The 24,292-nt window shown below is 44.9% G+C and overlaps 2 protein-coding genes across 4 annotated transcripts; both read left to right on the forward strand.

Annotated features, from left to right (window-relative positions):
• Positions 1–734: 734 nt before the first annotated feature.
• On the forward strand, positions 735–6,042 carry LOC6525846. The gene is made up of 13 exons (XM_002101630.4): positions 735–1,113; positions 1,196–1,245; positions 1,305–1,500; positions 1,580–2,594; positions 2,664–2,798; positions 2,855–3,066; positions 3,122–3,193; positions 3,255–3,532; positions 3,589–3,769; positions 3,828–4,076; positions 4,144–4,593; positions 4,659–4,835; positions 4,897–6,042. The coding sequence occupies exons 1-13, from the start codon at positions 1,078–1,080 to the stop codon at positions 5,047–5,049; spliced, it is 3,204 nt and encodes a 1,067-aa protein (XP_002101666.1). The 5' UTR covers positions 735–1,077; the 3' UTR covers positions 5,050–6,042.
• Positions 6,043–7,020: 978 nt separating this feature from the next.
• Positions 7,021–24,260, forward strand: LOC6525847. Of its 3 annotated transcripts, XR_001453864.3 has the most exons (12): positions 7,021–7,497; positions 13,847–14,122; positions 14,395–15,395; positions 15,458–15,554; positions 15,635–16,550; positions 16,622–17,125; positions 17,488–17,595; positions 18,622–18,888; positions 18,954–19,106; positions 19,171–20,244; positions 20,332–20,538; positions 21,829–24,260. XR_001453864.3 is itself a non-coding variant. In XM_015191031.3 (11 exons), exons 3-11 carry the CDS (start codon positions 14,724–14,726, stop codon positions 20,390–20,392), a joined length of 3,852 nt encoding a protein of 1,283 aa, XP_015046517.1. In that variant the 5' UTR covers positions 7,021–7,497; positions 13,847–14,122; positions 14,395–14,723; the 3' UTR covers positions 20,393–24,260. The 3 variants fall into 3 exon arrangements, 2 of the variants coding, with proteins under 2 accessions (XP_015046517.1, XP_002101667.2); XM_015191031.3 differs by having other exon boundaries at positions 20,332–24,260; XM_002101631.4 differs by lacking the exon at positions 17,488–17,595 and having other exon boundaries at positions 7,023–7,497; positions 20,332–24,260.
• Positions 24,261–24,292: the final 32 nt, after the last annotated feature.

The raw sequence follows: 24,292 nt of genomic DNA on the forward strand, positions 1-24,292 counted from the left end.
TCGAAAAACTTGCAGTGATACATTTCAAAATTTATTAACAGAGTTTATTTACATTTCGAATGCGATATTTACACTCTTTATGTTTGTATTATATTTTCAAGCTCAAAAAGTAATTTTAGTCCAATGCGCCAAAATAAATGTTTTCCTTGTTCTTAAAAATATGTGTCATATTAAATATGTTTTTATGTGGCTTCGTTCTACGTCGATAACTATTTTAACTTTAAAATACGAATTCTATTTTGATCACTGTATTTAATTTATTGTAAACTTAACGAGTATAAACTTCTTGGAGTGTTGTATTTAGCTTAAATACCCACTGATAATATTTGATAAAAACTTTCATGATTTGTTTGGGAACATCTCTTTTCTAATTATTTTTCTGAGTGACAGCAAATGCCGTGTGAAAATGTGAAAATCAGTGACGGCAAATGAGTTTCCTGTCCGACGTCATTAGGTGCGTGCGCGTTGTGTTTGCCCAAACATTTCATGGAAGAGTAAATAGAAAGCTCTGCGAACGTGGGTGGCATTGTCATACATAACCACCCACGTAGACTTTCGACTTTCGCACTTTCCGCATTTCCCGGAGCTTTCCCCCCTGTTTTTCCGAAGCTTTGTCAGCTGCTGCTCGCGCCAGGATGCGGGCACGAACAGCCGGGAGGAGAGCGCGAACGTGAACGAGAGAGAGAGAGAACCAGCGAGAAGAATTCACAGCGAGCGCGGACTTTGTACTCGCTGATATCCTTGCAGAGAGTGCTGGCGGCGGAGTAGCGGAGGTGGCAGCAACAGCGGCAGCGCAGTTACAGCTATTGGCAACAACAAATACATACACATGCACACTCGCACATCGATATCCGTATCCAGAAGAGGTCCTTTCTAGAGGCAGGAAAAGCAAAAAGTGGACACTGGTCACGACTCCTTGCCGCATCCCAGTAGCGGAGCATGCAAATTGGTCACCGCTGGTGCTGGGGAAGCTGCAGTTCCACAACGCAGGCCAGAAGTACACCCACACACACTTGGCCAGGATACATGGCGCTATGCGAGATTAGGCAACTGCAAGCAGGACACTAGAAAACCGCCATGGCACTGGTGCACACATTCCTGGGCACCTGGGAGGTGAGTTGCTTCGCTGCTTTCCAACTACCTGGTGCGGTTATCCATCTAACATACACACACACACACTCCCAAAAATTCCCAGATTGTCTGCTGCACGTTCGAGGGCAAGCGGGAGCTGTCCGGTCTAGAGGGGTAAGCCAGCTAATCCTGATGCAGCGCATAGCCATCCTAATCCTCTTGCTTCCACTTAGCATCAAGTTCCGCCTGGATGACACCAGTGATATAACCTGGTACAATGACCTGGTCAGCCCGCTTCCGGAATCCAAAGACTGCGGCACCTTCTGCGAATCGGCCAGTGTCCTCTTCAGCTGCGAGACCTTCGATGTCCACGAGATCAATCCGCGCCTGGTCTTCGGCGCCTTTGCCGGCCACAGCATCGAGTTTAGCGTATGTATTACACATGTACATATAACTACTGCAGAGCCCTTTTGATTAACCTTTGACCTTTACCTTTGACCAATCGCAGACCAACACCTTAACGCCGACTGATACGCTGGTGCTCAACTGCGAGAACTGGTATGCTGTGGAGTGCAAGCGGCTGCAGGACAATCAGGCCGCCGGCCAGGAGAAGCAACTGAGCTTCGGCGAGGCCCTGCAGGAGTCCTATTTCAGCGATGTGATGGTGAAGAGCTCCAGTGGCCTGGAGTACGCCCTACACGCCTCCATACTGCGGCTCAATGGCTTCGATTGCAGCATGTACGTGAACAGTGCCCCATCATCGGCTGCCCCACGTCCTGCGACCAGGTCCTGCCACAGTGGTCCGAACACACCGAATCCCATTAGGATCTCCGTGGCGCCGGCGGCCAACGATGATGGGCATGACAAGTCCCTGCCGCGCCTCAATCTCTCGCCCATTTACCTGCAGCCGCCGTGTGACTTCCAGACCATGCCGTCGTCCGGCTTGGGCGCCCAGCGAGTGCATCAGTTCAGCAGCAGCTTCAATTGCCTGAGCAACGGCAATGCCGGCGACTCGGAGTCGGTGGTCAGGACCACCGGTCTGCTCAGCCTCGAATGTGGCGGCGGTGGCGGTGGTGGTGGTGGTGGTATGTATCGCCTGCCACCCACCTCGCACTCGGATTCGCACCTGGAGACATCGCAGTCGCACTGCAAGAACATCTTTAACTTCTGCCAGGACCTGATGCTGCAGCCAACGCCCACGCCCTTGCCACCGACCGCTGGTCTGGCCATCTGCAGCATCCGGAGGCCACCACTATCGCCGTACCGTGCTCGCAGTCCCTCGCCTTTTCCCAGCTCCATGGACACGCCGCCCTCGTCGCCCCTAACGCCCGTGGGCGTGCTGTGCAACCTGCCCAACTTTCTGCTGGGCCCCATCCTGCACTGGCTGTACACGGAGTCTCTGCTTCCCGACCTGGACGAGGATGTGTGCGAGAAGCTCATCAGCTTTGCGGAGCTGCAGCCGTCGCTTACCAAGCTGGTGGAGCCGACTCGCAAGTACCTGCGGCTGATACGACTCAAGAAGTGTAAGCATCACACGGGAGACTATATCCTGTTTACATATATCTGAGTAACTCCTAATCGATTGCTTGCAGTTGTGGTCAATGTTACCATGGATCTGCACGGCATTCTCAATCGGGTCATCCAGTGCATCAATCCCGGGAACATTACCCGCGATCCGGCGCAGCTCTATGCCACCTTTCAGGATGCCTTGCGCGAGTGTGCCATAGGTGAGTCACTGGGATATTGGTTAACCAGTTTCATAAAAGGATGCATCTTTTTTTAGGCTGCGCCAAGGTGCTGCAGTTCTGCAACATCTTCATCACGGATGCCGCTCACATGACGCGTTATCAGAAGAACGAAATCGTCAAGTACATCCGCACCCGCATTCCCATCTTCATGTCGCAGGTTCAGCAGCTGCTACAGAACGTGCTTGGAGTCTTTGTGGGTCTGAGTGTGGATGAAAAGGCCGAGCTGGTGAATTACCTAGTACCTGAAGTGAGTTGGCATGCAACTAATCTAAGCTAAGGCAATAATCCAATCTATACCACAGATCGAATCAACCTTATTTGTATTGACCGCTGTGATAGAGAAAATCAAAAACTCACTGGAAATCATGTGTAAGGTGAGTTATCAGGATTATCAAGAGTTCCTTAAGCTGTATACTAACCATATTACCCGTTTAGGACCTTAAATGCTCCCACTTGGATCTCTCGCTACAACAACAACAGGCGGACGATGCTATTGTCATGAAACTGCAGATTGCCGATGGAGGCGAACCCTCGCCACGTCCTCGTCGCGGTGCTCCCGTGGGTCTAACGCTCTACGATAATCTCTCGGACAAGCAACGCCTCAGTTCCGCGGAAAACGACCTCAAGTTTGTGCTGTACATGTACGAGGTGCGGAAAATGCGCGACATTTACGGCCGGATTGTGGCGGCCCTCGAAATAATCAAGGACAAAAAGTGGGTGAGCATGGACCATGGGTTAACCCAACCTAATGATCTCTAAAACGTTACAGGACTACGTTCTGCGAAATGGATTTCCTGAGCAAGAGCAGCACAATCAACCAGAACCTCGAGCAACTGATTATGGACATTCCCGCTTACATCTTTATTGTGGAGAACCTGTCGGATCGATTGGACGACAAGCTCGGCTGGAAGGAGTTCAAGTTCTGCTTCAAGCTGGCCACCAGTCAGATAGTAAGCACACTGGTTCACTTGGATGACTAAGATCTGCAGTTTAACGTGTACTTCACAGAATGGCGTCATTGCCAAGCTGCTGGACCACAAGGACGCGCTGCGAGACGCCATCAGTGAGATCTGCATGCTGGTGCGGAAACAGGAGTTCACCCAGTCCGTGATCGAGCTGGGATTGCTGGACGACACCTGTCTGCTGTCGAACAATTTGAAAATGCCCGATCATGAGAACAACCTAAATCAGGGCCTAAGCGACAAGGATGCCATGAATCTGGATCGCAAACAATACTATGATTATAACACCATTAAGGTAATGAATTAACATATCCTAGGCATATCCTTAGCCATCTGACTAACGTTTCCCATTTTGCCTTCAGTTAAACCTCATTCGGCACCTCTGTGAGCCACCCATTGCCGCCAGCAGCAATCTCTCGAAGAATGCCCTACGCCTGCTGCACTCCACCCAGCTGGCCGACATGGAGTTCGAGGTTCACACCTACGCACCCACGCCAAGTGCCGGCAAGCCAGGAGGCGGAACTGAAGCTGTTGCTGAAGCCGCGGAGCCGGCAGCGAAAGCCCTGCAGGTGCACAGCTTCAAGGCACATCGGGTGATTGTGGCCGCTCGGTGTGAGTGGTTCAAGAAGGCCCTGATGTCGGGCATGCAGGAGTCGATCAACCGGAAGGTCATTATCACGGACACCTCGCCCGTGATCTTTCGACGCCTGCTCCTCTATCTCTACGGCGCTCCCATCGATCCCACGGTTGGTGCCGAACAGGTGTGCGAGCTTATGCTCCTCGCCGATCGCTACTCCATAGATGATCTTAAGGTGAGAGAATCTCAAAGGTACTTCAGCATTTGTTCAGGTACTATAACTATCTGTAATTCGAACAGGAATTGTGCGAAAACACGCTATACGCTCTTATTGACGAGGACTCCGTGGTCTGCCTTTTGGGAATAGCGGATCGCTATATGGCCACTGCTTTAAAGTCGAAATGTCTTTCTTTTCTCTCGCAACATGCGCAACTGACCAAGTGTGAGATATTCAAGGAATTGCCGCAGACACTTCAGGTGAGCATATATATGGATATGGGGATGAACGATAATCACATTAATGCACATTCCCTTTCAGCTGGAAGTTATGGATTTGATACACTGGTTCGGACGGGTCTCGGAGCCGTGGAACGATCGCGGATTCAAGCCGCGGAGCAGCTCGCGCCACAGCCTAAAGAGTCCTTCGAAGCCGCGATCGCGATCGCGCAAGTCCTCGCCCTCCTACATGTGACGCCGACAAAGCGCCATTGAACACACGAATGCCAACTTCTTGTGATAATTTTAGAAGACTTCGCTATCCAGCTCATGATCATATGGATGGATATAGTCAGTAAGGCGGTGAGGAGAGGAGAGGAACATGTTAACCAAGGACGATCTATGCCATGATTATAGTTTAGAATATACAGGGCGCGAAGATTGCTTTAATCACTTACAGGAATGACCAGGACTCGGCCTTTTCTTCTTTGATTAGGTAAAATGTATCACCGGAACTGATGGAATATTCCCAAATATCAAGCCAAACACAATGGGCAAAACATGACCTGATTTTAATGAGTTTTACTTAGTTCACTAGTAGGTAGATAGGAATTTTCCGTTTAAATAACATGTTTTCTCTCGAATTCTTTCATTTATGTTGGAAACCCCGTTTCTACAAGTGTAAATCATTGGAATAGTCGTCGGATTTCGCTTGATTACAACAGCAAAAGATCGATTAGTAAGTATAGAACGAGAATAGGTGTAAATGTAAATACACAAAATGATTAGTATAGAAAAACTTTTCGAAACACTCCTTATTTCAAAATTCTCTCTGTTTTGTGGTCCACTTGTGGCGTAGGTTAGTTGTACACTTATATTCTGATGACGGGTAGGTAGAATCTAGTCAAGTGAATAATTGTTTTGTATTGGGCTAACGTAATATTGACAAAATACATAATACTAATATTTTCGGTTGACCGAAGATTGTTGGCTACACTATTGTAAACTAACTAGCGTATTTTGACATATAGACACATATTAAATTTAAAACTAGACTATTTACCACGTGACACATTCTCATGTGTTATGAGGAAATTCGGCGGATTTTATGTAAACGACAAAAGCGTATTTTTTCATTCGATTTGAAAGCGTATCAAATTAACAGAATATGTGTACAAATATTATGTGTAAATTACATTATTGTACTAATTCAATACATTTCTTGTTGTCTTTTTAAAACATATCACAACCTAACTCTTTTTATTAGATACAGATTATAAAAATGTACGTATGTAAGTAACGCCAGTAAAAAAATTTGTTTTAGCAGTTTATGGGTGGTATTAATGGAAATAAATATGTTAAAACGGCAATTTCTGAATGGTATGATATAAACAACAGGTAAGATATACTGATTATCAACAAAATTAACAAGTTACGAGCCTGGGAAAAATAACAGTTCATGCTATATCATACAACAAATTTTTTTTAGGAGTAAAAGTCAAATTTCTAACGGCCCAGACATTGGGATGTGTAATAATCGCTAACTCTGTAGTAACTAGTACAACACAGGTAAAGTTCAAAGGTCACGTATTTAAATTTTCTAACGGTCAGGTTAGGAGTACGTAATGAAACGTCGAAATTAAAATAACGAGTAAGTTACATTACACATTGATAGGCATATCACAGATGGGATGACATTTACCATTTTTTTTACCAATAAACAAACTCCGAAACAGGCAAGATTTATGAAACATGTTCAATAAGTTGCTGGAATCGACGTTACAAATAATCAAAGTTTAGTTACACCAAGTAATTCGCAAGAAATTTTGAAATGTAACGAGTCTTACATTCGCCATAGAGGTGGACGAAAAAGCGATAGTTGTAAGGAGTTGCGATTTCGTGCAATCTTCCTCTTCCAGTGCCACTCTTCGGGGGCTGCCTGGCTTTTCCAGCGGGCCGCGGGCACTGGTTTTCCCGAATGCGTTGCCATTGGGCTGACCGCAGCTTTTCCACCCCAGGAACTTGGCGCTGGCGCTCTCGCTGTTGCTCCCGCTCTCGTTGCTGTCGCCACCGCCGCTGCTCTCGCCACTCTCTCTCCCTCTCTCGTTTTGATTCGTTTCGTTTCGCTCGTTGGCACTCGGGTCGCCGAAAAATGGAGACTGCTGCTGCTAGCGCTGTTGGCGCAGGAAAATCCATTTTCCATTTTCCTACATGCGGACACTGGCTCAAAGTATCGTGTGCGGCGGACGTCCTTGTCGTGCGTGCGTCGTTTGCTCGCGCTGACGGTGTTTTTTTTGTGTTGGGTTCAGGGAACACATCCACATCGCAGCGGGCAACATGGAAACATAACCACCAGCTAGACGGAATAACAAGAAGGCCCAACTAGAAGAAGAATAGAAGAACACTGTATTTTGCAATCGCACAATTGGAATTTCGAATCGATTTATAGAGTGTTGTGTGTGCTTTTGCGGTTCGTGGTGTGTTGCATTTTCCGAAGATGCCTGGTTTTTTCTTTTTGTTTAGTGAGATTTTCTCGTATTTTTTTTTATCATATTCGGTGAAAGTGCTGTGCAACGAAAGGGAATACGCAAAAACGATTTTATTGTAGAAAATCGCGAGAGTCCCCGAAGGAGAAGGCCATACATAGAAACGAAAAGGAGAAGGAAAAGCGAAAACGAAAACGAAGCAAAGGCAGCGCAATAAGGTAGCCAAAGAAAAAAAAAAAAGGAAAAAAACGATGTATTTGCTTGTGTGCGAAAGTGCGAACACCGTTAGTTATGCTAGCATTGACAGTGAAAATGTAAAAAAATACGAGGAGAAAAAAGAATCGTCTGCATGTGGAAAATATGAAAAGTGCCCAATAATACATTTTCACTTGACCCAGACGCTTGTGTGTGTGCGTGTGAGTGTGTGTGCTGCGAGTGTGCACACCAACACACACTGTTTGGTGTGTGTGCTGCGGTGTGGTGTGGTGGAGAAGAGAGTGAGAGTTCCGGGAGAAGTTGCGAACCAGCTGGCTCGGTGGACGTAAATATTTAATTGCCCACTGGGTGTAGATGTATGTGTGTATACACACGGTTCTATAAAAATACGGAAATGTGTGTACTTGGTGATTTTTGTTTATTGTATGTTATTGCAAACGAATTTCGAATCGCCAAAGGTGTGAGAGTTCCACAAAAACACCAAAAAATAACAGCAGCAGCGGCAGCGAAATCCCGAACTCCCCAAGTGAAATAACTGTTTTTGCGCAAAGTTTTTTTTTTTGCCTTTGTTGTTTTTGTTGTTGCTGCTGGTGCTATCTGGTTGTTGATATTGTTGTTGCATACACAGGCAAACACACTCACAGACACACACACACAGGCACCCTCGCAAAATCATCATCAATTACGCCCCCTCCATAGAAAAACCGGAGAGTGTGTGCGTGTGTGTGCTATCTTGCGCCTATCAAAGCTCTCTCTTCGCCCACACTCACACACACATGCACTAGCACCCGCGCCCGACACACACACACACACACACATACGGGCGCACACATAGAAATATAGTCCCCCTATAGGCCACACTTTCTCTGATACTGTACCGTTTTAGTTTATTAGCTTGTATTCCCCAGTACTCGACAGTGGTGTTAGTTGGCCAGAAAGTCTGTAAAAATGTTTGTTGACTCGATCTACAGTGGAGCCTGCCCAAGTCGATCGGCGCCTTTTGCCTTACGTCAGCTTCACTCACGAAGGCGGACATCACAATCTGTAGTGGGTGACAGCTGGTTCAGTTGGGCAAAGCACCAAAACATTGTTGGGGTGGGGGAACTTTAAACTTAACCTTGGTGTTTTGTTTTCATTGTCTACCGTTGATGTGAACTCTGTTTTCTTGGTCCAAGATGACTTACCTCTTAACCTTAAACATCGGCGGGATATTTTATTGAAATCAAAATAAAAAGGTGTTTGAAAGTATGCAACGAAATGAAACGCCCTTTCTTTTAGCTTATCCGTTGTGTATTCGCACGATAATAACATTCTGTTGCATACTTTCGCGCACCATTATGGGTAATTTCTGTGTAACTCTCGAATAATTGTTATCTCAATGCCTTATCGTCTCTATTAGATATACCCTGTACACTATACACTGATCCCCAACGGGTATTGTTTATCTTTTCTTCTTCGTACGCACGTGAAATACTTTTCAGCAAATTCCCCCCAAATGTGTGATGTGTGAGTTCATGTGCGTAGTCATAAGTTATTGAAAACAGCCAATTACTCTCGCTGGGTAAAATTGATTGGACGTCTAGTCGATCCATGTACTGCCCTTAAATTAAAGTTTGATCACGAATAAGTAGTTCGATATCGATGTGGAATGCTGAATGGTGAATAGTACCCATGGTACTTCGATTATCGCATGTCTGGCCAAATATGTTTGATGGCTCGGCCTTAGTTTATGGCATCCCGAATATCGAATGAGTACAAACAAATTTAGCTCCAGCCAGCAAGTATGTACATATGTACATACATACATACCAAATCCAGACGTGGAAGTGTTGATTCCCCATCCCCATTCTACAGTGCACACTGTTATTTTCGCATTTACGGCGTAATTACTCAGCCAGATCTTGATGGAAAACGGCGGAGCGATCGCCACTACACTCATCTGTAGACAGTCGAGTTCACTCAAATAGGGCCCATGTCAGATGACCAGGTTCTACAAATCCGCTGCAGATTGTATCTGTTAAAATTAGGCAAGCCAAGAAAGAAGGTTTTTTAAATATAGCTACATAGTTTTACTTAGCTTTTTGGTTCCAATTAATTTATATTGCGATTAACAACAATTGTTGTGCCAATGCCAATGCAGTGACAGTATGTGTATCTACTCAGTTTTAGGATGTCGTTTCAGCGTTCTAGTTCTGTCTTAGTTCCAATGCACTGCTGCAGTTCAAGGTGGCTCAAGGTGGGCGTGGACGTGGACGTGGATGTGGGCGTGGGCTTAGGCGGTAGCATCAGTGTTTCGGTGGCCTTGACCAAAGTAATGTGTGGGAAGATTAAATCTTCAAATGAACGTAAGCAATGGGGCATCTTAAAGTAATCCTTTAACAAAGCCCCCCGCTTAAGGCAACTCGAGTGCACAGCACCCAGCACGCAGCTGTAATCACATCAATTGCGCCGTGCACACAGCACCAAATGCACGAGATGGTAATCAATATCAATGCAAAGATAAGGTCCCACCACCGTAGGCATTCCTCAGTACCCAGTACCCAAGTACCATGTACCCAAGTACCAAGTACCCAAGTACCAAGTACCCAAGTACCAAGTACCCAATAGTCGGTACCCAGGGCTCAGCTCAGTGTTTAGGGCTGAGAATGCTGCTTCAAAGACAATTTGCATCCCATGCTCGTGTTGTGTGTGCCCCAGAATACAAGGATATGAGTGTGTGCTTTCTCATAGTTAATTCAGCCTTGTTTACGAGTTGGTTAAGTTGGCCAAGAGGCTCGCACTTGTTTACTTTAAAGGTTTATTGTTCATTGCATTGCGGCGCATATAGGGCAGCTGTAGCATCCGGATTTTGGATTTTGCGTAGCAGGTAGTCGGTGCAATCAGATTTGATAAATAATGTAATGGTGCAATGATGTGTAAAGAAATAGTATATGTGCATATGATGACTATGACTATCTCTAACACAGGCAGACAACCAGCTCATTAAGTACATATTTATTTGTACAATCGGTTATTAAGAGGTCCACAGGTGTGGACAGACCAACGAAGCACCCAGATTTGTTTATTATGTTTGGCAATTTTTCATCGGCTGCAAGATTCAGGTTCGAATTGCTAGTGTATTGCTGCGGAGTAGCTGCCAAAGTGAATACTTCTATATGTGTATGTACGAGTATGTAATAAAAAGTGGACAAACCCGATGTGCAGCAAATTAATAAACTTTTGCAAACTGTGCGAGCATGTAACGTTGGCACAAAAAAAACAGAAGCTAAAGGCAAAAAGGAGCAAAAGGCAGCCAAAGAGTCAACACAGCAACAGCAACAGCAGCAGCAAAAGCAACAGCAACAGCAGCAGCGAAAGCAACAACAACAACATAAACAACAAGGACTGCAGGCAGGAAACCTCCCTCGCAAACGGAAACTCATTTGCCAACAGTTTGAAACCAACTTCCGGCCCAGTAACGACGACAACGACAAGGGCAGCCGCCTGCGACGAATGCATGACAAAAGTCACATTTAAATGGGCGAAGGGGGTGGTGGGTTCTAGGTGGTAGGTGGGAGGGGTTTGCGCGGGGGCGGGCACTTCACGTGGGCGGGGCTTGTGGAAAACGCTTCAGCAGTGGCGGCAACAAAGACCGACAAAATCAGCGCTACTTATCAAAATTAGAACAGCAAATCTCGGCAAACAAATTAAATATAGTAAAGCAAACTTTGCCACTCGCTGTTTGCGTTCACTACTTTTGTATAAATATATATATATATATTTGTATATATGTATGTATATATGACCCAACAGGACGGCAACTGGAATAAAGCGGGGCAATTAATATTATTTTTTTCGGGGGACTAGCTAAAGTTCAGCAAATGCAAGGGGAAATTGATTATTGGTGACCTGTTATTTTTCAGGATAAATGTATTCATTAAAGTCAGGTACTTAGGTTGTTTCTGAATAAGTTTAAGCCACTGTGAAAGCAAGCTACCTAATTGGGAATGATGAAATGTGAGTTAAGAGCCCTCCTTGTTGATTGTCATTCCACGAAAGCGGTATAAAAATATCTTCCATTATAATTTTGCAGAATTACAATCGCAAGTAATTGCAAAGCTCCAAGTTTTCCGTAAAGTCCACGAGTTACCCAGCAAATTGCTAAAGTGCACAAATGCATTTGTACTTTGAGTGGTTTGCCATAGCGACATAAGTACGCACCTGGCACATCTTACATAATTGAATGAAATCCTTTTTAATTTGCTAGAAGCGAGCACTCTTTGCATAAGGCGGCCCACCTATAATGATGTCCATGTGCCTGGAGCTTCGCTTGATTGACAAATGAACAAATCGATGCGGAAAGACAGCGCATAGTGCATTATTGATTGGATTGAAATTGCCCGTGCCCCTTAAATTGACTTAATCGCCTCGCAGTCGGCAGGAATTTCCTGGAAGGCTTTAAAGAAGCCACACACACACACATTCTCTTATTTGAAAAACAAAGCTAGGGCCTCGTATTATTTGGGTGTATGCCGAAAAGTATGCAACGAAAACTAAGCTATTCAAACTAAGCTATTGCATACAGAGAACTGCAGCAAGCCACCGGCACCCTAAGTGTACCCGCTAAACACCGGGAGTCTCCGCACCCGGGTGTTTGGAGACACCCTAAATTTAGCAATGACAAACACCCGGGTGTTTTGCCACCAGGGTGTTTTTTGTGCAAGTACAAAAAACACCCGGGTGTCTGCTGTGCAAAGAAGTTTAGGGTGGGTGACGCGCAAGCAAGGATCGGCCGCAGGTACTTTTCTGTATGCATAAAAATTGTATGGGTGGAAGCGAGACACGGTCCAAAAAATTTAGGGTGAATGGAAACACCCAAGAAAAAGGTCGTGCACATGTTTTTGTGTTTTGATGTATCTAATGTCTTTACAAAAAACAAACTTATGTATTATTAAATAATATATTATGTATATTATTAAATATTATTTATACTTAATTAACACAATTCTATTTCTATTGTTTTTTTTTTATCATTTTAAAAAGAAAAATTATACATACAAAGTTAAATATGGTAATTAAATATTAAAAATTTTAACAAAGCAAATAATATAAGATATAAAAAAGAAATGTCTATTTCGTGTTGGTTAAATTTCTGTAAATAGAATGCATAATTCTACAGATTTTCGGCATAATATATTTCGTTTTTCAGTACTTAATGTACTTTTCTTTTTCGTATGTTACCTACCACAGGCACTCAAATGTCTACCAGACACCCGGGTGTTCACCAAAACACCCGGGTGTTTACCAAAACACCCGGGTGTTTACCAAGACACCCGGGTGTTTCCGAGAAAAAGGCACTTGCCTTTTTCTGCATGTTTGCCTTCTCTACCCTTCGTTATGAGTGGCGAGTGTGATTGGTACCCGCGACGTAGGGTGCCGCATTGATTCGGGTGCGCAGGCACCAGGGTGTTTGCAGACACCCGAATATTTTGACCGGGTGTTTGTATGTACCCTCGAAAACCGGTGTGAGTGGCACCCGCACTCAAAATTGTTGAGTGTGATCAGGGTGGCTAAAAATGCCACTCTTGCAGTTCTCTGATTGCATACTTTTGCACAGCTTTATCGGTGTTTTCATGATATTCTGTGTACTTTCAAAATCCCCTTCATACTGAATATTTTTAGGGGCGTTGTTCGCCTGCATCTTCTAGTTGCCATATTGGTGTCACACGCCCATATTTCTGCCAATGTATGTGAGTCCAACAGCCTTTGTTATTTTTAAATGCTATCATTAAAGGAGGCGCAGTAAAGCTGCCACATTGGAGTCGCACGCGAGCGGCTCCACTTCCATTTTCACTTCCATTTCGACTTCTACTTCTAGTTGACTGGAGCGGAAAGAGGTCGATAGGGCAAAGTGCGTTTGTTAATGACAAAATGGTTATACAAGTTTGCCGCGGGCACGCACAATACTCGTACAAATGGAAAGCTTACTTAAGCGAGCCAAAATTCGAATACCCTCGCAGCTGCAGAATAATTTGTTATATAATTAGTTAAAAAAAGAGGTTTTAAAGGTCCCTAAACTTGATCGTTTATGCTGGAAATATACCATAGAAACTATAGAGTTAGACTTAAGTAATACCACTGTACTTCCTTGCTTTCTCTGTGAGAAAAGGGGAGGCACCTAGACCAGTTTGAAACCTGGAAAAAGGGGTAAATTGCTCAATTTCCGTTTAAATTCCGGGCTAAAGTGGAAATACCCGCCAGCACTCGACTGCTAAAGTCACTTAAAATGTCTTTTGGCATACGAGTGAATGCTTTAAATTATCAAACAGTAGCTGCATATAAACTAATGTATTTTCTGTACGTCTTTTGTAGGTTTTCACCTGCACACAGCGCCTTTAAAGAGCTGACGCTGAATACTACACGCCACTTGGAGGCCATGGAAGCGGGCTATTTATGGATAGAATAAGTAAAAGGAGTCCCAATCAATTTAAACATCAGTTCAGCATCTTGCGGTGGTTGCTACAGCGAGCTGGGCGAGAAGAGGGCACTCCAGAAGGGCTTCGCCGGCGATAGGCGATAGGCGATACTGGGGTCCTCACTTTCAACGGAAGGAAAGGAGAAGCCAACCCGACCGAACCATGAAACATTGTAAGTTTGCTTGTTAGTCGAACGACGAGTTTTTCAGCGATGCGTATATTGTAAGGTACTCTTCTTGGTTGCGATTTAATTAGAAGTGTTTACTCTACTTAAGGTACATCGCAGGTGTCTAAAAGTATGCAGCGAAAATAAGAATCATATGATGATTATGACTTTAACGCGTAGAAATATTGTAACATATTTTTGAACCCTCTGATGGAAGATTTGAAAACTCCAGAGATATCTCTTTTGTAATATTATTCGAATGTGTTGCCTTGTTTCAGCAAATATTTCCATACACAAGGACATGATGGAATTCGGATAACTGAAACCGAGAGCAACGTAATCAACTAGAAGTAGGCCACATTTACCGCATACTTCATTTAGCGGTTATCAAGCGCGTTTAAGATCATGAAGCGAACGGATATTTGCAGAACGCGTAAATGAAATCACACTACCGAACGAAGCAACTTTGATATAGAGCACCCAAACCGAACTGTTCCCAGCGGATCAGTAAGAACCAGGACGAACAGCAGGACGAGAAGGAGGCGGACGAGGCCGACGGGCCAGAGACGGCAGCGAATCCGCCGCCGCGCCACCGGGCACAGCGGTCATGGAACCACCCGGCGGTGTGCCGCCGGACAGGGATCGGCAGCTGGTGCTACGTAATCAGTCGGCGGCTCTCGTGCCCGTGGTCGTATCTGCACCACCAACGGCAACGGGTGCAATCACGCCCACGCCCACCACGCAGCCACCGGCACAAGCCCAGTTGTCGCTGGTGCCCAGCAAGCCAACCAGTCTGAGTCTTCAGCCGCATGTCGTGCTCCAGGCCATGCAACAGCTGTCGCCGTCGGCGGGTGGTGGCAACAACAATGCCAACAGCACAGTCGCCACCGCCGCCGCCACGAGCAGCAGCAGCGGGAATGCGAATAGCGGCAGCAGTCCTGCCCTAGCCTCCACCGCCACGGCCATATCGGCCACAACGCAGGCAGCCACTGCCTTCAGTGGCAGCTCGGTGGGTCACCACCACCTGCAGCACCATCACCAGCATACGCATCCGCATGCCCCACAGCAGTCCCAGTCCCAGTCACAGCCACATTCACATCCACATCCACAGCACCAGCTCCAGCAACCGCATCCGGCCAGTGCGTCGAGTACAGCGCCACACCATCACGGCTCCATATCGGTCAGTGGGTCAGGCGGTGGACTGCTCGGCTCCAGCGGCGGCAGTGGCAACCAACAGCAGGCCATCGAGAAGCTATCGCGACCCATGGCCTTCGATAAGGTGGGTTAAATGACCTGGCGTATCCAACTTCAATTACTTACAAGTATTTTGCATTTCTTTAGATGGAAATGCTGGTGCGGGAGATGCAGGATCAGGAACATGGCGTGCCTGTGCGACAGCAGAAGATGTTCCTGACGTCCATACCATATGCGTTTATGGGTAAGTGGTTCCTTACTACATCCACTCTTGACAATGATATCCATTTAACTAATCACTGATTGAATGTGGCCCGCTTTTAGGTTACGATCTGATTGAATGGCTGATGGATCGCCTGCAAATCGAGGAGTCGGAGGCCCTCAACATTGCTAATCAACTGTGTCTGCACGGCTACTTCTTTCCGGTCAACGACTCAAAGACGCTGACCGTGAAGGATGACTCGTCGCTGTATCGATTCCAAACGCCCTACTATTGGCCCTGGCAGCACAAGGCGCCGGATAATGTGGAGTACGCCATCTATTTGGCCAAACGATCGCTGCGCAACAAGCAGCGCCATGCACTGGAGGACTACGAGGCGGAGGCACTGGCCTCGCTGCACAAGAACCTGAAGGGCAAGTGGGACTTCATCTCGATGCAGGCCGAGGAGCAGGTGCGGCTGGCCAAGGAGCGCAAGAAAGGTGACAAGATCGTGGGAGACTCGCAGGAACGAGCTTACTGGAGAGTTCACCGTCCACCACCTGGCCAGTTCACTCCATTGGAGCCATGTCCAGTGCCTTCGCGCGATCGTCAGGGCCTCAAGCCCAATAAAAAAAAGACTGTCGATGACATGCAGCGCGACGTTGACTACTTGGGCAAGTCGCTGAATCGGACGCGAATGAAGATGTCGCAGGCCTGCGAGTCGCTCGTTTGCTACTCGGAGACATTCTCCGAATATGATTTCTTTCTGCAGCCGGCACTGCCCTCCAATCCGTGGGTCACCGAGGATATTGCCTTCTGGCAGCTGAACAACACCTTTGTGGACATTCCCACAGAGAAGCGCGTCAAGCGCTGGGCCATCTCCATCGAGGAGCTCGTCTCCGATCCCACTGGCCTGCAGGAGTTCACCAGCTTTCTGGAGAAGGAGTACTCGCACGAGAACATCCGCTTCTGGATAGCAGTCAATCGATTGCGCCGTTCCGCCCACTCCCAAGTGGCACGAAAGGTCAACGAAATCTACGAGTGCGTATGAACCCTGCGCATATTGGGTGTTCCACCCACTTAATCACCTTTATGTGTGTGTTCACTTTCAGGGAGTTTTTGAAGCCCGGCGCACCTTGCGAGATTAACATTGATGGCAAGACCATGGAGAGCGTGCTCAAGGGCCTGAAAAATCCATCGCGGTTCACATTTGACTCGGCATCGGAGCACATATACATGCTGCTGCTGAAGAAGGATTGCTACCCGAGATTCATACGGTCGGAGCACTACAAACGCCTGCTGGACACCGGCATTCAGCCGTCGTACAAGAAGCGGTTTTTCAACTTTGGCGGCGTGAGCGGTGCCAAGAAGAAAATGACAGCCGCACTGAGTAGCCAGCCGAATCTGGGGGATGCGGCCAAGGGGCCCAGCGGCACATCCGCCGGCAGCTCCATGATGCAGGCTCCACCGCCCGGTAATCTTGCCCGTCGTCGTGGCAGCGATCGCAGTCTCACCGGCTCTGCCCACGAGCTGGCCGTGATTGGTGTGAACAAGGATGCCGGCTCCAAGGTACCGCACTCTCATTCCCAGAGTAATCTCAGCGAAATACCCTTCAGGTAAGTAAAGATCTCGACCGGATGCGGTGCTGAGTGAGTCAGTTCAAGAATCGATATACAGCGAGCTAATTTTTTCTGATTTTTCGCAATGTTTGATTTGCCTGAAAGAGCCAAGCTAAACAAAAACATTCGTTTTGATTTTTGGCGACAAAAGCTTTTGGTTTACATTCAACATACATATATATATATATACTGTACTACTAACTTTTTCACGATGCGCACGAGACCTTTAGAAAACGAAATCGAAATCAAAATCGAAAACAACAAGAAACCACCCAAAATCCCCCGTTGAACAATTGATACTAAAAGAATTGATTATATCATATATATGCCATACAATTTACATCACACACGCACTGCAGTAGCGATTCAATTTATCGAGGCGATATGCCACAGCGCCACATGGCGATCATGGATATTGGGATATATGCGGCATACGGGAATCGCGAAAGTAGTTTGCAGGCACTTCCGTAAGACATGTTTATTGATTGGTTTTGCGAAACGCTTACTACTCTACTTACCACTTGTACTAACTAAACTCTTTCCAAACCTAAAACGTAATGCTAGTTTTTTTTCTTATCCACACACCTATTCTTCTTTTGTTCATCGTTCGAATCTGTGACCCCCAAGATCCCCCAAAATCTTTCCACCCATCCAATTTTTGCGTTACTTGCCTTCTGTTTCCATCGACTTGTCGCCTTTTCTGCCCATTTTTGAGATGCAGTCTAGCAATGAAAGTTCTTTTTGCGATCTATTTAGCCAACTGAAAGTTAAAAGTAATCTAATTAATCTAGTAATTGGGGGAATGGGCGACATCCAATTCCTTTGTAAACTTGCATACTTGTTGTCTAACTTCACCGCAATGCCAATGATATAACCGGTACTTCAGCTCTAAGTTTTTACTGAATGAATCCGTAATATGGAAATATTTAGTTCTTTCAGAATACTCGTATAACCCGGTCCGATTGATCTTAGTAGATCTTGTGTTTTGCATGGAGTAGCGGATATATCTACATATCAAGTCGGATGCACCGACTGTGGCATTCCCACTTGTTGTTCCCCGTCATCTGTCCAGCGATCTCCCAGTTGCCCTTGGAGTCTGTATTGTCACCACTGTCACCGCTGCGATCCTGTTTGCCTCGCCTCTTTTCCAGACTTTTCCAGACTTTACCAACTGTCTCCGAATATACATACATAGTTTCAATCGTTGCTATGCTCGAATGTTTGCTGTTGTTATATTGTGTGTGTGTTTCTGTACTATTTATGTACCATTTCGACATAAGATAAATATGGCCGAATTGACTGTTCGTTTCCGGATGCTTCTCCCATTGCGTCTCTTACCCCTTTTCTGTTACCAATTGTACATATGCATATATGTAAGTCTACGTGTTGAACACCAGCATTCCTTTTAACCACCGTCTAAGTGTATAGAGCATATGGTTTTTATAAATTGTCATTAATGTATATGTATGTATGTACTATGGTTTGTCCCACAGAGAAACGCCAAAGACGAAGACCACCGTCCTCGATGCCACGGAGTCGACAACATCGTCCACAGCACTGGTTGTGGCGGCCAGCAGTGCCGTCTGCCCGTGGGATGAGCCAGCCGAACCAGTCCCGCCGCCGCCAGCGCAAGTAAAGCTATCCGTGTGTCCCTGGGAACTCGATAGTGGCACAGAGTCGCCGGCAGCGGCTCCAGCAGTTGGAGTAGGAGGAGCATCGAAGATCCTAAGTTCCACCGGGCAACCACTGCGATTGAATAGGTAGGCGCACACCAACCAGAAACTCCGGATGTTTGGACAGCAAGTAATCAACATTTTATGCGCAGCACTTCCTCGGACAACAGCGATGTGAATGATCGAATGCAGCGCAATTTGGGCATTCGCCATCAGAACACCGTGGACAGCGGCGAAGCAGGCATAAAGCGTCTGATTCCCAACATTCCGGAGCAGCGTCGGGCCTCAGTCTCATTTACTCCAAGGTAAACCCATTTACTTCATACCATACCATCGCAAATTTTAAAGTGTCTGCGGTTTCTTTGCCAGCCCCACTCCGGATTTCCAGCTAGGACGCACTCCAACGACAACCTCCTCACCCACTGTGGTGGCCAGCAGCTCCACGCCGCTGCAGGCACGCAGCGCTGTGTACGGCAGTGGGCAAGGCATCGCCAAAGATCCACCATCTGGCTCGGATGTCGATGCGGAATTGGAGGAGGAACTTAACAAAATATCCCTGGGCGAGTCCTCGACATCGGAACCGCCGCTTCTAGTAGTACCCACCCCCGAACAGACCCCGCCGCCCATAACCAAGATCACGCCACCGCCGGGAGAAAGCGAGAATCAGGCGGAGCAGGTGGTCCTTTCGACCGAGTTGCCGGAAAGCTCCTGCTCAACGCAAGCCAACCAGCTCAACGATGCCCCGGCGACTGTGACCACGGTCAAGGAGGTCCAAATCGAACTGATCGAGCAGAGCAGTGGTGTCCAAACAGAGCCAGGTAGTCCGCCCACCATTAAGGTCCTGGTGCTAGAAGCAATTACGCCCGTGTCCGCTGAGACCGCAGCAGCCGAACCAGGCGAGGATCTGAAACAGATGGCCACCACGTCCGCCGCCGCCACCATCACCACCGATGATCAAGCAGTGCGGGCGGACGACACAGAAAAGGCTGCTGATATGGAACCGACGGTTCTGGACGAGCTTTCACCAACCACCGAAGAGTACCAGGAGGGACTGCAGTTTGGCGATGCCAAGGACGCAGTGGACGACTTTGACAGCATAGACGTTGGCTACATACCGCCGGCACCCACCCCGGCGCCATCCATGGCGCCCCTGGCCGTACTGGACGTGGACACCGTAGACGACGAGCCGTGCGAGCCGGCAGCTCCTACTCCTGCTCCGCCTAGCAGCAGCAGCAGAGAAATGGTGCTGGCCTCTGGCTCGGCCTCTGCTTCGGCCACGCCCACATCCAGCAACGAGGAGGCGCGAAAGCGGCGCAAGAAGCGAAACTCGGAGGGCAAGAAACTTAGCTCGCAGGACGAAAAGGACAGGGAGGCGCGCGAAAAGGCCGGCGGCAGCAGCATGGATGCAGCTGACCACAATGCGGTGTGTCCCTGGGAAGACGAGTTAGTATAAAGCCATGAGTTTCACCACCCATAATCGTGGCTAAGTTCGCTTTCTCCTTCTCCTCCCACCCAATAACTCATCCACAGGAACGTCAGCACCAACGACGGCACCTTCGTGAAGACATATGCCACACTGGGATACTTATGAATAAAGCCCAATCTGTTCAAGACGGTGGTCAACAAGTTGCTGAAAAGGAAGCCATTGATGAAGTAGGGCCAGGCCTGGGTAGCTAAGTTTATTATACGGGAGTATCTATTATAATACCTACACACATGCAAACATATTATGTAAATGTAAGTATTTGATTAATTGAGTGTATGCATATGTAAATGTTAAATGCTTCTCAAGTTCTTAATACCATTCAATCAAACGAGGCGCAGTGGTTTATTTGCTGAAAATTTCAATTGAAATGATATGAAATGAAATGATGATAACGGTCTATGAATGCTACAAAAATACATACTTTATCTACAGACGTACATACTTATTTACAAAAACCAAGTGGCCAACGTGGCTAACATGGTCAAATAGAATAACAAGAAAAATCAGATTATAACTAAATGGATATTAATGTGTTTAAAGTCGCGAGTGCCGCCTTCTGATCACTTGTAAAAACGATAATTAAACGGAGCTTAGACTCGGCGCAGCAGACACACTTTAATGTATACAATGTATATGATCTTTCTGCACATAAGAAACAATTTTCCATAGTTAATTCCAAGCTATACATATTACTCGTATAGTTCCCCTCAAAGTCAAAAGCAGTAATCAAGAACGAGATGAATAGACACATAAATAATTGTATTATAAAGTTAGGAGTGCAGCAGTGGGAACAGTTTTCACAATGCATCTGCGATCAACTATGTATTTTTCCCCGGAAAAGCTCTTGTTATCCCAGCAAATTTGTGACATCGAACCCTGCCCTGAGATGAGCTGGTAAAGGGCAAGCTGGTACCTGGTACCTGGTACTTGGAGTTATATCCACATTGTATTCGCGGTGCCTTGAGCTAGATTGGGGACAATACTATTTGAAATTGTGATGGTGATCATCCTTGCCCTCTGCCAACTCAAGAAACTCAAGATTTATTCAGCTAGTAGTACAAAGTGGCTTCGATTCACCAACTATAAACTAAAAAAAAACGGTTACGGAAGTTACAAGCCCCTCGGATAATTAAATGCACAAGTTGCTGCGCAAGTAGTTGCCACTTGATATATCTCAGTTTGAAGTTTATTACTATAGTTTAACGCAAAGCCGTTTCATTTCACGCGTACATGCCAGAACTCACGAGCCCCAAAATTGATGTGCAGTGCAAATGAAACACAGTTTGAAAAACGCAAATATGTATTTAGCAAAAAGCGATTAGCATAGAGCCAACACGTAGCCCATCAAAAGTGTAGATGTAATCCAGATTATGTATATTTGCCCATGCGAAACTGACTTGCGCGATTAACTTGTGCGTTTTAGATTATATACCTATGTATGTCCTATGACTACCAACTACCAAATACAAACTACCAACTACCAACTACCAACTACCAACTACCGACTACCGACTACCTAGTAATTTTCTCTATTTGACTAGAAATGTATTGAGCTGCCCGCCCAAACAATCGCAGAAATCGAGCTATGCCGTAATTACACTAACCACTTAGAGCCAACATCGATGGGAGTGGGAGGCGAGATGGGCCGCATCTTTAAGATCAAATTGCTGTTCGATTCGAACGTGTTAACTTAACTTAACTTAATGTGAATCTTACAAATAGACGAGAAGAAGAAGAATATATGGAGAACAGATAAAACAAAGAAATTAGAGAATCAAATTAAGATGAAATCCTGGTTGTTCGCGACTAATACCTTTATATGAATCGAAAGATGATAACTTATCGAAGAACTATTACAATCTAAGTACATATATTTCTATTTTCATTGTGCATATGAATTAGCTACTTTACTGTCGAAAAAAAAACCGTTTTGCTGGTAAACAATCTTTATATGGGATATCTGAATATGTGAATATCTGATTATCATCTGAATTCTCTTTGTGCTTTCTATGCTAAACATACATTTTTGAACTACTTCAATTAACGAAACGAAAATCCAAAGCTGTAACACTTGATATCCGAGATCCGTAAGTCCACAAATTGATATCCAATGTAAAGAGCGTACCAAAAATCAAAGCAACTGTTGCATAGATATTACGAAACATTACGATGGATACGGGGGGGAATAATACATGCATCAGTATAGAGCATATTGAACTTATAGAGCATATAGAAAAATAGGAACGATGTGCCGATGTGTAGGGCGTGCGTACAAAATGTGTACATGAAACCACCGTTAACTTTGCTTAATGCGAGCCGAGCAATTAAAGAGTTAAATCATAAAAAAAAGTACAGAATACAAAATGCAAAATGCAAAATACAAATGAAAAATGAATGTATGGAAAATGAAGAAAAATAATACCTAAAGCAAGCAGAATAAATCAGCAGCAGCAGCAGCAATAGTTCCGAAATTGTTGTCGAAATATAAATAGCAGCTTTTAGAACAACACCAAAAAAGAAGTTGTAGTACATAAATGCGGAGGAAAATTGTATTGTTGTTGTTTTTTATGTACATTTACTTTTTTGTATTACCGTTGTTGTAAGTCAAATATGCCAAAAAAAATGAATAGTTTACTAAGAGTTTACAACAAATGATTCAAATGCAGGCAAGATATGAATTACTTTAAACGCAAATCGCAAGAACAAGTTCCGAATGTTTTTAGTAGTCAATGGTGAATATCTTTTAATCGCTTACACTAAGTGTTCCCATGCATATTTATGGGTTCCTTGCCGAAACAGAAATCTTAAATAAACACAAAAACTTATAACACAAGAGCGCGGCTGTCGACTTTACTCTGCCCGGTACTCAAAATGTTCAAATCAAAAAAGTGAATAAGTTTCTGAATTATTGATGCAAAAGATAACTACTTTCGCTAATGTATAATCGTGTTATTAGATCGTATTTAATTGCTATTTGATTTAAGGGTTATTTAAGGGTTTCCCCCACCAATTACATTCTACAAAAATCGTCCCAGTTGATAGAAAATTGCAATACAAATTCATTCACGAATACGTAGCAAATATATATCTTATTTCAAGTGTATTTGAGTTCTACATTTTATAATGATCCAGAAATGATTTTTTAGAACTGTGGGCGATTTTTCGACTGTAGTGTTGGAGTTTCGAAACCAAAAACGTTGCCTGTGCACTTTCGTACCATTCGTACCATTATGTTATTTGGATTTTTGAGTATCGGGTGAGCATAGAACTAGGAAGCCATTAGAATTCCGATGGATTGATTAAGCCGCCACAGCGCCATTTTGATAATAAGAACAAAGAACAAAGAATTCGATAACTAATGTATGTTTAATGAATTACATAAGTATGTACTACTTCACGCGACAGGTGGGCGAGATTGCCCTACAAATATTTACTTTAATTTCTGGATAATTAGTGCTCATATCACTGATTAGAGGACAGGAATGCGCAAAAACAATATGCTTAATACATAAGATTCCAGAGCTTTTAGTAACGCCATGTAAATTCTGGGTCATGAATACAGTTGTGAAGATTGAAGATTGTAACCGAGGCGTTTGTTATTATGTATTCAAGTCATTTACTATAAGTGTATACAGCTTATACTATTACAAAAAGTGTTAAAAACATGAATTATTTTGAGAAAAACGAAACCAAAAAAAAGAAAAAGAATATACAACAAAATGTTAGTCGGTAAATGAAATCAAATGTAAAACAATTTAATGTAGACTGTACTAAAGAATTCAAGGAAATTTGAATATCAACACTCCATCACGCAAATAACTAAAAGGAAATTCGCAAATTGAATAGAAGTTGATGGGAAAATTATTTGCACAGTGCAGAAAAACGTGTTATAAAATTATTATACTATACAAAAAATATATATTATTGAATTATGCTGATGAAATTAAAAACCATAAAAGTATGTAAAAAAAAATTCAAATACAAAATGATTTAAATGAAGTACAA

Source organism: Drosophila yakuba, chromosome X (genome assembly GCF_016746365.2).
Source record: "Drosophila yakuba strain Tai18E2 chromosome X, Prin_Dyak_Tai18E2_2.1, whole genome shotgun sequence".
Classification (NCBI taxonomy): Eukaryota; Metazoa; Arthropoda; class Insecta; order Diptera; family Drosophilidae; genus Drosophila; species Drosophila yakuba.